The 13880-nt window shown below is 46.0% G+C and overlaps 1 protein-coding gene across 3 annotated transcripts in view; it reads left to right on the top strand.

Annotated features, from left to right (window-relative positions):
• GABRG1 (gamma-aminobutyric acid type A receptor subunit gamma1) overlaps positions 1-13880 on the top strand; it is an 80137-nt gene that overhangs the window by 15028 nt on the left and 51229 nt on the right. For all 3 annotated transcript variants that reach the window (XM_068137637.1, XM_068137636.1, XM_068137635.1), the window contains exon 2: positions 10711-10859. In XM_068137637.1, the coding sequence (XP_067993738.1) occupies positions 10711-10859 (149 nt within the window). The remainder of the gene's footprint in view (positions 1-10710; positions 10860-13880) is intronic.

The raw sequence follows: 13880 nt of genomic DNA, 5'->3' as shown, positions 1-13880 counted from the left end.
AAAAAAAGGTGCAAAATGCTCTTGATCTCTAAGATTAAATTATAGCTGACATACAGGCCCCCAGCTTGCATTAGAAATGTTTGGACTAGGACAAATTAAGGACCTACTTACTGGAGATAATGGATACTCTCAAGCACTTCCCTCAGCAAAGGGCTGCTTTAAGATGCTCTCTCAGAAGAGAGGAAGGGATGTAGAGGTTCTGTGAATCATACAATTGTTAAGGTTGGAAGGGACCTCAAGGATCATCTAGTTCCAACCCTCCTGCCATGAGCAGGGACCCCTCACACTACAGCAGGCTGCCCAGAGCCACATCCAGCCTGGCATTGTGGGTGTTACAATCACTGAGTTACCTCAGTGGTTTTGTAAGCTACAACAAAACACACAAAACACACTACAAGTTTACAGTCAGAATGTGGAGTAATTGATGTGAGGATAGAGAAGTGAGAAATGTGTCCTGTTTCCATGCTTGTCTGGTGTAGAACAAGAACAGCTCAGAGCATCAATCCCAAGCACCAATATATGCTGGGCAGGGACTGGCTTGACAGCAGCCCTAAAGAAAAGGGCTTGGGGGTGCTGGTGGATGAGAAGCTCATCAGAAGCTAGCAGTGAGCACTTGCAGCCCAAAAATCCAAGCAGAGCCTGGGCTGCAGCAAGAGAAGCAGAGCCAGCAGGGCAAGGGATGTGATTCTCCCCCTCTGCTCTGCTCTGGTGAGACCACACCTGGAGTACTGTGTCCAGTTCTGGAGCCTCTATTACAGGAAAGATCTGGAGGTGCTGGAAGGTGTCCAGAGAAGGGCCATGAGGATGAGCAGAAGGCTGGAGCTGCTCTGCTATGAGGACAGACTGAGGGAGTTGGGGCTGTTCAGTCTGGAGAAGAGAAGGCTCTGAGGAGACCTAATTGTGGCCTTCCAGTATCTGAAGGGGGCTGCAAGAAAGCTGGGGAGGAACTTTTGAGAGTGTCAGGGAGAGTGATAGGACTGGGGTGGAATGGAGCAAAACTAGGAATGGGTAGATTGAGATTGGAGGAAGTTCTTCCCTGTGAGGGTGGTGAGACACTGGCACAGGTTGCCCAGGGAGTTGGTGGAAGCCTCATGCCTGGAGGTTTTTGCAGCCAGGCTGGATGTGGCTGTGAGCAACCTGCTGTAGTGTGAGGTGTCCCTGCCCATGGCAGGGGGGTTGGGACTGGATGAGGTCCCTTCCAACCCTAAAAATCCTATGATTCTATGATTCCAAAACAGTGCATGGTAAGAGGATGAGGAACAATGGTGATGTCATGCAACAAGGAAATCCCAGCTAACTGGGATTAACACTGGGATGTTCATTTAACAGTAGAATATGTTGTCCAGTGTAGGTTGTGGCATCTCTGTCCATGGTATTTTTAAAGGTCCCAGTGTATGCATCATGGCCTGAATTCAGTATTGGCCCTTCTTTGAGTAGAAGTTAGCTTTCCAAGATCCCTTCTGAATTGCATGGTGATGTGGAAAATGACAGGAAACAGTTGGTGGTTTTTTGTTTTTAGGTTGGGGGTTTTGTGTGTGAATTTTGTGTTTTCTTTGGATATGGTTTGTTGTCTCATTGTGCCAAGAATATCGCTCTCTGTTGTGTAGCATAAAATACAAGGGTGCAGACACAGGTAATTGTTTTCATCAGAAATAGTGTTCATCAGGAACAGTGTGGCCAGCAGGAGCAGGGAGGTCCTGGTGTCCCTGTACTCAGCTCTGCTTAGGACACACCTTGAGTACTGTGTCCAGTTCTGGGCCCCTCAATTTAAGAAGGACATTGAGACACTTGAACGTGTCCAGAGAAGGGCAACGAGGCTGGGGAGAGGTCTGGAGCACAGCCCTGTGAGGAGAGGCTGAGGGAGCTGGGGTTGCTTAGCCTGGAGAAGAGGAGGCTCAGGGGAGACCTCATTGCTCTCTACAACTACCTGAAGGGAGGTTGTAGCCAGGAGGGGGTTGATCTCTTCTCCCAGGCAAGCAGCACCAGAACAAGAGGACACAGTCTCAAGCTGTTCCAGGGGAAATTTAGGCTGCAGGTGAGGAGAAAGTTCTTCCCAGCAACAGAGCTTGGCCACTGGAATGTGCTGCCCAGGGAGGTGGTGGAGTCACTGTCCCTGGAGGTAACCACATATAGAATAGAATAGAATAGAATAGAATAGAATAGAATAGAATAAACCAGGTTGGAAGAGATCATCACGTCCAACCTATCCTCCAGCACCACCTAATCAACTAACCCATGGCACCAAGCACCCTATCAAGTCTCCTCCTGAACACCTCCAGTGACGGCGACTCCACCACCTCCCCAGGCAGCCCATTCCAGTGGGCAATCACTCTCTCTGTGTAAAACTTCCTCCTGACCTCCAGCCTGAACCTCCCCTGGCACAGCCTGAGACTGTGTCCTCTTGTTCTGGTGCTGGTTGCCTGGGAGAAGAGACCAACCTCGATGTGGCACTTGGAGCCACATGGTTTAGTAGTCATGAGGTGATAAGTAGTAGGCTGGACTTGATGATCTCTGAGGTCTTTTCCAACCTTGTTGATTCTATGATTGGGTCTAAGAAACTGGGAAGTATGTCTGTGGGGGTCACATATGGGGGGGAAAAAAAAGCCATTTTTACTAAGACTGTCAAAATGCTATCACTGTACTAATCAGGCTGAATATGTCCAGCAGCTCTTAACTGGCACAGAGAATTACCTGTAGGTAGATAGATGTGAAGAAAATTTTCAATTGATTTCTGGACTGCAGCTTGATAGGAGTAGAGGCAGCAGTTCTGCTGGTCTGAGTATATCAGTATTTGGATGAACTGTCAAGGAGATAAGATTAATTCTGTGTTATATGAGAAGACTGACAGATAAAGAATATCTCTGCTGCTCTGGGCTCAGATAATAATTCTACTGAGGTCCTTAAAAGCCATTTGAAGTGATAACAAATTTGACCAGTGATGGTTTCAAACAGCATGGGGGATTTTCTGAGAGTTGATTTTGGTCTGGAACAGATCTTTAATAATACCTGTTGTTCTTCACCTTGAAAAATTCCCCTGTCTTAGATTGTTCTTTGCAGTCAGGTGGAGCCTTCATTAAGTGCTCATAGTTAAGGCTGGCTGCGCTGTTCAGCCATTTCTGTTCAGAGCGGTGTTTGTGATATCAGACACCACAGAGATGTCAAAGATCATCTTATAAGAAATTTGATAAGGTTTTTAAGTGAGGGCCTTGCTGGGACTAAATGTAATTGTACTTAGAGTATTGTGTGTGAGAGAAAGTGTGTCTCTGAGGTCTTGGGTGAGAGGTTGGACTCGATGATCTTTAAGGTCTTTTCCAACCTTACTGATTCTATGGCTCTATGATTCTTTCAGAGCTGTACTTCAAAGCTGCAGCGACTCAAGAGAGCTTGATCACCTGATACTTGTGATATGTGTTAAGGTATCACAAGTCTGATGGTCTAAACATTCAAATACACAGGCAGCACTTTTTGTCCTGTGGCATGAACAGCAGATGCTCCTGCTTTTATCCTTGGGGTGCATTAAGAGGAGAGTGTCCAGGAGATGAAGGGAGGTTCTCCTCCCCCTCTACTCTGCCCTGGCGAGACCTCACCTGGAGTATTGAGTCCAGTTCTGGGCTCCCCAGTTCAAGAGGGACAGGGATCTGCTGGAGAGAGTCCAAGGGAGGGCTACCAGGATGATCAAGGGCTTGGAGCACTGACTGATGAGGAGAGGCTGAGGGACCTGAGGCTTTTTGGTCTGGAGAAGAGAAGACTGAGAGGGGATTTAATAAATGTTTATAAATATCTGAGGGCTGGGAGTCAGGAGGGAGGGGACAGGCTCTGCTCACTTGCTCCCTGAGATAGGACAAGAGGCCATGGGTAGAAACTACAACACAGGAGGCTCCACCTCAACATGAGGAGGAACTTCTTCCCTGTGAGGGTCACAGAGCACTGAAACAAGCTGCCCAGAGAGGCTGTGGAATCTCCTTCTCTGGAGACTTTCCTGACACATGTGGATGTGTTCCTGTGAGACCTGTGCTAGATCCTCTGTTCCTGCTCTGGCAGGGGGGTTGGAATCAATGATCTCCAGAGGTTTCTTCCAACCCCTGACATCCTGTGATCCTGTTAGTGCTATGATTGTTCTTTTCTCTTTTACACAAAGCTTTTCTTGTTTAATACTAAGAACTTTATGTGGCTTCTCTATACAGTCTTATGTTTCTTTTCTCATGCTCCTCCATGATAAATTTACTGCTGATTTAAGGTCCACATTCATTCCTACACCTAAAACTCAGGCAGGAGAAGGGAAAGTATAAACAGGGCAGGAAATTACAGATAGATAAATATGAGATTAAAGAAGGGAAAGAGCACAACACAGGTTGTGTAGCCCAAAGAAGAATTAACCTAACAGTATGTGGTGGGTTAACTGGAAAAAAATACGCAGAGAATAAGTAAAACATAGGATCATAGAATCAGCCAGGTTGGAAAAGACCTCAGAGATCATCAAGTCCTACCTAATACCTCATGACAACTAAATCATGTCTCCAAGTGCTTGAACACCTCCAGGGACAGGGGCTCCACCACCTCCCTGGGCAGCACATTCCAATGGCTAATCTCTCTTTCTGTGATGAACTTTCTCCTCACTTTGAGCCTAAACCTCCCCTGGCACAGCTTGAGACTGTGTCCTCTTGTTCTGGTGCTGGTTCCCTGGGAGAAGAGACCAACTCCCACCTGGTTACAACCAGGTCTATTCTATTCTATTCTATTCTATTCTATTCTATTCTATTCTATTCTATTCTATTCTATTCTATTCTATTCTATTCTATTCTATTCTATTCTATTTTTTCTGGTTTGGAATAAGTTTGCTGTCTTCTCTCTTTCCTTCTGCCTCATTCCAAATCCAGGAGGAAAACAAATATCAACTAGAGTTTACAAAGTGAGATGCATAATGATTTAAGTAAAGCCAAGAGGTTTGGACCACCTTATCTCCCAAAAGTGAATAATTCCTTAAAGAATGTGGTCTAAGAACTTAGGTTCAATCCTGATAGATCATCATCCTGATAGATCATCATCCTGATAGATCATCTCAACTGATCTTGCTGAGTGTAAACCTTAAGAGATTTATACCTTTGAAACAGAGTAGTTCAAATCTGTTCAGTAAGACAAAGCTCAGTGATCCAGCCCCTAGAAATGAACATGCACACAGCGTCTGTCCTGTTGTCCTCTTGTGTCTAGGTGTTCTTTTGGGGGACTTTTATGTGACACCCAGACTGAGAATTCAGGTTGACAGATGTTGTGTGCTCTGCTTCACTGGAGAGAGTACAGAAGACTTTCTATATATTCTGGACACTTCTTTTTCTTCCAACCAGCATAATTTCTTTCTTATCTCAGTCCTGTGGCTGCTACAGCTTAGGAATCAGAAGTGTAGCACTGGGTGCCCTCAGCACTGCAGCTTTTATGGCATGTTCACTGGTCTTGAGCATACTTTAAGGAAGAGTTTAAAAGATGGGCTGGTGGTAGCTGGATGGGTTAATCACAATCAATCATCTCTGAAAAGGTCAGTAAGATAGCAACAGAAAGAGTAAGACTAAGTCCTTTCCCTGTATAGAACAGGTGTGGTCCAAGTTAACGTGCCCAGAGAAGGGCAACGAGGCTGGGGAGAGGTCTGGAGCACAGCCCTGTGAGGAGAGGCTGAGGGAGCTGAGGGTGTTTAACCTGGAGAAGAAGAGGCTCAGGGAAGACCTCATTGCTCTCTACAACTCCCTGAAGGGAGGTTGTAGCCAGGTGGGGGTTGGTCTCTTCTCCCAGGCAAGCAGCACCAGAACAAGAGGCCACAGTCTCAAGCTGTGCCAGGGAAAGTTTAGGCTTGAGGTGAGGAGAAAGTTCTTCACAACAAGAGAGACTGGCCATTGGAATGTGCTGCCCAGGGAGATGTTGGAGTTCCTGTCCCTGGGGGTGTTCAAAAAGGGATTGGATGTGGCACTTGGAGCGATGGTTTAGTTAGTCATGAGGTGTAGGCTGATAGGTTGGACTTGATGTTCTCTGAAATCTTTTCCAACCTTATTGATTCTATGATTGATTCTAGTTCCTTCATGTTTGGTTCTATTGATTTCTGTGTGTGCTGCTTTAGCTAATAGATTAGTAAGCCACAAGCTCTGGCTAACCTTGTGTACTGGTATGGAACTCCAGTGTATTTCTCTTCTGGCAGTTGGCACTTTGTTCAGACTGTCTTATTTTCTAGACAAAGCGAGATGATTGTGGGTAAGTAGTGGGAGATGTGCATTTTAAGCCAAGGCTCTTGTCAGGCACAGAGAAATATTGCCTTTAATATAAGTGCCTCCTTAAATCTATTTGCTTAGTAGTGACTGGAAAACCTCTGGGATGTTGGGATGGAATTTTCCCCTCCTCCTCTGAAACTGAATTATTAAGACCTTTCTGTAAAGCTATCAGTGTCCTCAGCTCTATACCTATTTCTGGGGTTGCTTAGCCTGGAGAAGAGGAGGCTCAGGGGAGACCTTCTTGCTCCCTAAAACTGCTTGAAGGGAGGTGGTAGCCAGGTGGGGGTTGGTCTCTTCTCCCAGGCAAGCAGCACCAGAGCAAGAGGACACAGTCTCAAGCTGTGCCAGGGGAAGGTTAGGCTGGATGTTGGGAAGAAGTTCCTCCCAGCAAGAGAGATTGGCCATTGGAATGTGCTGCCCAGGGAGGAGGTGGAGTCACCATCACTGGAGGTGTTTTAGGAAGAAACTTGATGGGGTGCTTGGTGCCATGGTTTAGTTGATTAGATGGTGATAGATGATAAGTTGGACTTATTGATCTCAAAGGTCTCTTCCAATGTGGTTAATTCTATTCTATTCTGTTCCGTCCTGTCCTATATCCTATCTATAATTCAGAGTTATCCTATACTATAATTCAGAGTTCTAAAATTGGAGCAGGACCAGAGGGCAGAAAGTGGAAATCTGAAGTGTATTTGTTTGGTTGGTTGTTTTTCTTGTTAATTCCAAGTTTATTTAACTATGGTAAATAGGGGAAAAGAGAGATGTGGAGAGCAGGTTACTCAGAGACGTCATATCGTTGTCATCCTTGGAGTGCCAGTGTGAATCAAGCCTTAAGCAACCTGCTGTGACCTCAGTGCTGGCCCTGCTGTCAGCAGGAGAGTGGTCTAGAGAGCTCCCATGATCTCTTTTTCCACCAGAGCTGTCCTGTGACTCTATAAATAAAATTGAGAACACTTGAAAATGTCAGGATGTTGCAGTGACTGTGAGTGAAGGTATCATGGTTGTATCTCCTCTTGGGTTTAGGTGGGAAAGGCCTGACCTCTTGTACTTTTCATTTCGGCTAGATCTGTGCTGCTCTTAATAATAGTGTGGAGAGAACACTAAAGCAGGACAAAACTGTGTCACCATCACTTCAAATTCCCTGCAAATAATTGAGCTGACCCTGAGATTCTGTGCAAAACTGGGTGCTTGGGGTTATGGTTTAGGATTGAACTTCCTAGAGCAGGGTCAGTGGCTGGACTTGATCCCAGGGGTCTTTTCCAACCTGAATGATTCTATGAACTCTGGCAGCTTCACCATGCTTTCCCCTGCTTGTGAGATGGAGGGCAAGAAGAAGGAGAGGAAGAAAAGGTCACTTTTGCAGTGGGCACAGAAGAAAAGGTCAGTTTTGTAGTGGGCATGTCTCTTGCCTTAGAGAGCTGCTTATAAATTAAGTTTTGCTCCTCATCATCTTAATGCTCCTGGGGAAAGACCAGCAATGCCTCTGCACTCTTAGCAACCATAACCTCATTTATGTAGCAATTAGATGACATAAAGTGCAAGCAGACCAAAAGGATGTACTCAAGAAAGCTGCATGGTGCTGAAAGATCAAAGATCTGGCAGAAGGTAGCTCTGAGGGAGAAAGAGTGGACAGCTCCAAAACCTAGTTTCCTACTTCTTTTAGTGCTCCTGTTAGTGGGCTCCTGCTAATGGGAAATGTTAAATATTTAATCTCTGGCATTTCTGTAATGTCTGTGTAGTAAAGTAAAGACCAAGTGGTTTATGGTGCATTTCAACTTAAAAGAAAGCAAGCACTTTGCAGACTGCTACAGGGGAAGCTGTCAGGGAACCTTGTATTTAGAGTCCATATTACTCTCAGCTATAATAGACCCTTGCAACTTGTTTGCAGGTATGAAAGTCCTGATATACAAGCAGGCAGTGCCTTTTGTTCATCCTCTGGGAACCTACTGAGCTGTGGCAAATTCCCTGTTGCACTTCCTAAATTAAGCAGGCATGCCAAAGCCACTAATCCTTTTCCACAGCAGTGACAGTCTTGATTTTCACTATTATTTGAGAGCTGATGCAAGGTCTTTTGCATGCAGGCTGCTTTGGTGCATTCCTGCAGTGGAGTGTGATAAAAGCCATGCACAAGTACTCCATCTGTCCTTTCCTCTTGGAGGTGTAGTCTCCATGTGTAACACAGCAGTGGTCTTCATTCCTGTAGGAAATGTGGCCAAGAGAGCCAGTGGTGTCCTGGGGTGCACCAAGAAAAGTGTGTCCAGCAGGTCTAGGGAGGTTCTTCTCCACCTCTGCTCTGCCCTGATGAGACCACACCTGGAATACTCTGTCCAGTTTTGGGCTCCCCAGTTCAAGAGAGACAGAGACCTGCTGAAGAGAGTCCAAGGGAGAGCCACAAGGATGATTAAGCGACCTGAGCATCTCCCTCATGAAGAGAGACTGAGAGCCCTGGGGCTGTTAAGCCTGGAGAGGAGAAGGCTGAGAGGGGATCTAGTCAATATCTATAAATACCTGAGGGATGGGTGTCAAGTGGAGGGGGCCAAGCTCTTTTTGGTGGTGCACAGTACTAAGACAAGGAACAACAGGTTCAAGCTTGAACATAGAAGATTTCACCTCAACATTAGTAGAAACTTCTTGACAATGAGAGTGCCAGAGCCCTGGAGCAGGCTGCCCAGAGAGGTTGTGGAGTCTCCTTCTCTGGAGCTTTTCCAAACCCACCTGGATGCATTCCTGTGCAGACTACCCTGGGTTTGGCAGGGGGGTTGGACTTGCTGATCTCTGGAGGTCACTTCCAACCTCCAATGCACTGTGATACTGAGATAAATGTACTGAAAAAGTCCACCCTTGGTTGTGACAGCAGCGTGTCTGTGTAATTTAGAAGCCCTTAAGTCCCTTTCTAATGACATTGCAGCAGCATGTTTGGTTTTGCTGTACAATACCAATTAGTACAAGGACAGTCATTCAATTGCTGTCCTTTACTGGAGTGCCTGGGCTTATGTTACCATTAGAACTGGCTTATATGGACTACATGCATCCTGTAAGGCTGCCCAGGGGGGTTGTGGAGTCTCCCTCTCTGAAGATATTAAAAACATGCCTGGATGCATTCCAGTGTAATCTGGTGTAGGTGACCCTGCTCTGGCAGTGGGGTTGGACTGGATGATCTTCCAAGGTCCCTTCCAGCCCCTGAAATTCTGTGGTTCTGTAATAACTGCTAGCCAGTGCCCATTTGTTGAAGATGTGTGGTGTGACTGTCAGAGCTGCTGCTATCACTGTGATGCACTCTGCTTGAATTGAAGCCCATAGTTCCCTGAAATAAGCTGGGTGAGTAATACAGATTGCAAACTTCAGTGCTGGAGGAATGCTGAAGTCCACATTTGTTTGATACAAATGGAAAGAAAGCTACATCCAGGCACTCTTTGCCCTCTTGGTGCTCTCTGAGCCAATCTGCAGACACAATCAGGGTATTGCAGTTTCTTCCTAATGACTTAGTGATTAACTATACATTGCAGCTTCCCTCATTAACAGATAGGCAATAAATGAATGTGGAAAGGTTTTCCTTATATGGTTGTTTCATCTTGATAAGACAGGTAGCTACCAAAGGTTATTTCTAACTGAAAGGAATGGTGCAGCAAATTAACTATAGGTTGTTGCAATAAAAATGTATATTTTAATGTATTTTGTAATTAATATTTCCTGGTGAGGGTGGTGAGACACTGGAGCAGGTTGCCCAGGGAGGCTGTGGATGATACCCCCTCCCTGAAGGTGTTCAAGGACAGGTTGGACTTGAGCAATGTGCTCTAGTGGAAGGTGTCCCTGCCCATGGCAGGGGTTTGGAACTAGATGATATTCGAGATGCCTTCCAACACATCCAATCACATCTTGGGCTGCATCGAGAGAAGCATAGCCAGCAGGATGAGGGAGGTGATTCTCCTCCTCTCTCCACTCTGGTGAGACCCCAGCTGGAGCACTGTGTCCAGTTCTGGAGTCCCTAGGACAAGAAGGATCTGGAGGTGCTGGAAGGCATCCAGAGAAGGGCCATGAGGATGATCTGGCCATGGAGCTGCTCTGCTATGAGGACAGACTGAGGGAGTTGGGGCTGTTCAGTCTGAGAAGAGAAGGCTCCCAGGTGATCTAATTGTGGCCTTCCAGTATCTGAAGGGGGCTACAGGAAAGCTGGGGAGGGACTTTTGAGGGTGTCAGGGATCTTGACACATCAGGGACTTGATCTCAAAAGTTTTTTCCAACCTGCTTAATTCTGTATCTAATTCTGTTTTGTTTTAGTAAGGGCCTGCCACTTTCTCTTGGCACCAGAGTGCATTTGAAGCTTTATGAAGTACTCTCAATAATGTCCAATATTTCAGCAGCTTTTCCCTCACCCCTTGTGTATCTGAGTTTCACTGTCGAGATGAATATCTTTTAACCTAACCTCCTTTTTCCTCTTCCTCTTTTTGTTCACTAACCATAGAGCTGATAAAGCAGATGATGAGGATGATGAAGATCTAACTGTGAACAAAACATGGGTCCTTGCACCAAAGATTCATGGTGGGGATGTCACTCACATCCTGGACTCCTTGCTTCAAGGATATGATAACAAGCTCCGGCCGGATATTGGGGGTAAGCCCTTATAAAATACTTCAGTAAACAGAGGATGTGAACCAGAGCTGGGGCACGTTTTGTGAAAGAGGGCAACAATCTGCTTCATGCAGATTTTAACTCTCAACATAACAAGCCAGATACAACAGCAATAAAATGAAATGATTTTCTGCAACTGGGAAAAATAATGTTCCGTGCTAGAGTAGATTTGTGAATGCTTTATTTACAGTCTCTCCTCTTGTAAGGTATTGCTTTTTTGGGGGGGGATAGTGGGCAATCTGTATCTGCCAGCAGGAGCAGGGAAGTCATTCTGCCCCTGTACTCAGCACTGGTTAGGACACACCTTGAGTCCTCTGGCCAGTTCAGGGTCTCCTCAATTTAAGAAGGACATTGAGACACTTGAATGTCAATGAGGCTGAAGAGGGGTTTGGAGCACAAGCGCTATGAGGAGAGACTGAGGGAGCTGGGGTTGCTTAGCCTGGAGAAGAGGAGACTCAGGGGTGACCTTCTTGCTCTCTACAACTACCTGAAGGGAGGTTGTAGCCAGGTGGGGGTTGGTCTCTTCTCACAGGCAATCAGTACCAGAACAAGAGGACACAGTCTCAGGCTGCACCAGGGGAGGTTTAGGTTGGATGTTAAGAAGAAGTCCTATACAGAGAGAGTGATTGCCCATTGGAATGGGCTGCCTGGGGAGGTGGTGGAGTCACCATCACTGGAGGTGTTCAGGAGGAGACTTGATGGGGTGCTTGGTGCCATAGGTTAGTTGTTGAGGTGGGTTGGATTGGTTGATGGGTTGGATGTGATGATCTTGAAGGTCTCTTCCAACCTGGTTTATTCTATGTAGTCATTCTACCCCTGTACTCAGCACTGGTTAGGACACACTTTGAGTCCTCTGTCCAGTTCAGGGTTTCCTCAATTTAAGAAGGGGAAGTTTAGGCTGGAGTTAAGGAGGAAGTCCTTCCGAGAAAGAGTAATTGTCCACTGGAGTATGCTGCCCAGGGAGGTGGTGGAGTCCCCATCCCTGGTGGTGTTCAAGAAGGGATTGGATATGACACTTGGAGCCATGGTTTAGTTGTCATGAGGTGTTGGGTGACAGGTTGGACTCAATGATCTCTGAGGTCTTTTCCAACCTGGTTGCTTCTACGATTCTATATTAAATCATGACAAGGCAATTATAGTTTGCTGTGTTCAGATATGATCTTCTGGCAGGAAGAGTTGTAGATGTAAAGCAGTGCTGGATCTGATCTTGAGCCAGTAGGAGTTTATTAAAGGAACATTCCTAGATATTTTTACTCTTTCTGTGGAAAACTCACTGTAAAGGGTTTATGCTGAGCCAATTTAACTCAACCCAGTTGTCTTTTCCCCCTTAGCTGAGATGTTAGAACATAATTTAGGAGTAGAGGAAGGACTTACAGGAAGGAAAGCTGCACTTCCTAGGCAGCTAGAAGGAAGGCAGTTTTGTCACTCAGTAGTCAAAGCATCAATTTGCATATAACTATTAAGTGTAAATGTCTGGAATAATGTTGTGTTGAAAGCATGGCATGCATGAAACCTTGCCAGCTCTTCCCTACCAGGTGCATGCTGGATCAAATTGAGGAAAAATAATTTGCCTCTGAATTTGTTTCAGAGGTGGAGGAGATAATTATGTGTTAAATCCTTGGCTTTCCCTGTCAAAGGAACGTGGTGTAAGTCGGTAAGCTGCTTATGTGATAGACAATTCAACAGCCTAGACTTGTTTCATTCATGTTGGAGGTGCAGTCAGATGCAATCTCAGCCTCAGTATCTGCTTTTGAAAGCCTCTGACAAATCTGCTTTCTTCCCCAAATCTCTTAGTTCTGTCATATTGTTGACTGGTCCCCTGAAGATGCTGAGTGACAACTTTTCTGTCACTGTCACAGCACAATCACATGGGAATCCCATGAAGTTTGTGGCAAGGCTTTACCTTCAGGTTCATTTATCACATTCATCAGAAATTGTGTGGCCAGCAGGAGCAGGGAAGTCATTCTCTGTCTGTACTTGGCACTGTTAGGCCACAGCTTGAGTCCTGTGTCCAGTTCTTGGCCCCTCAATTTCAGAAGGACATTGAGTGTGACTTGAATGTGTCCAGAGAAGGGCACCAAAGCTGGGGAGGGGTTTGGAGCACAGCCCTGTGAGGAGAGGCTGAGGGAGCTGGGGTTGCTTAGCCTGGAGAAGAGGAGGCTCAGGGGAGACCTTATTGCTGTCTACAACTACCTGAAAGGAGGTTGTAGCCAGGAAGGGGTTGGTCTCTTCTCCCAGGCAACCAGCACCAGAACAAGAGGACACAGTCTGGGACATGCCTCAATCCAATATATTAAAACATGAATAATGAATAATCATGAATAATAAGCCAGAGTGCAAAGAGCTGGAGATGTTTGGCTGTATTCACCTTGTTGCCAGTAGAACCCAGGTTAAGAATAACTCCCTTCTGAATGGAGTAGAATAGAACAGAATAGAATTAACCAGGTTGGAAAAGACCTTTGAGATCAAGTCCAACCTATCATCCAACACCATCTAAGCAACTAAACCATGGCACCAAGTGCCTCATCCAGGCTCTTCTTAAACACCTCCAGTGATGGTGACTCCACCACCTCCCTGGGCAGCACATTCCAATGGCAAATCTCTCTTTCTATGAAGAACTTCTTCCTCACCTCCAGCCTAACCATTCCAATGGCCAATTACACTTTCTGAGAAGAATTTCTTCCTAACATCTAGCCTGAACTTCCTCTGGCACAGCTTGAGACTGTGTCCTCTTGTTCTGGTGCTGGATGCCTGGGAGAAGAGACCAATCCCCATTTGGCTACAACCTCCCTTCAGGTAGTTGTAGAGAGCAAGAAGGTCTCCCCTGAGCCTCCTCTTCTCCAGGCTAAGCAACCCCAGCTCCCTCAGCCTCTCCTCACAGGTCTGTGCTCCACAGGACATGTGCTCTGGATGGACAGGCAGCTGCAGGCTTCTGCTGCAAGGAAGAAATGAAGAAATATGGACAACATAAGTTGAAATTTCCAGCTTTGAGTGAAGGCATCA

The sequence above is a fragment of the Melanerpes formicivorus genome, unplaced genomic scaffold (genome assembly GCF_026170545.1).
Source record: "Melanerpes formicivorus ecotype bairdi unplaced genomic scaffold, bMelFor1.0.p_v2 SCAF_4, whole genome shotgun sequence".
In the NCBI taxonomy this organism is placed as follows: Eukaryota; Metazoa; Chordata; class Aves; order Piciformes; family Picidae; genus Melanerpes; species Melanerpes formicivorus.
The sequence above is the reverse complement of the archived record's forward strand: the minus strand, read 5'-3'. Positions and strand labels throughout refer to the sequence as shown.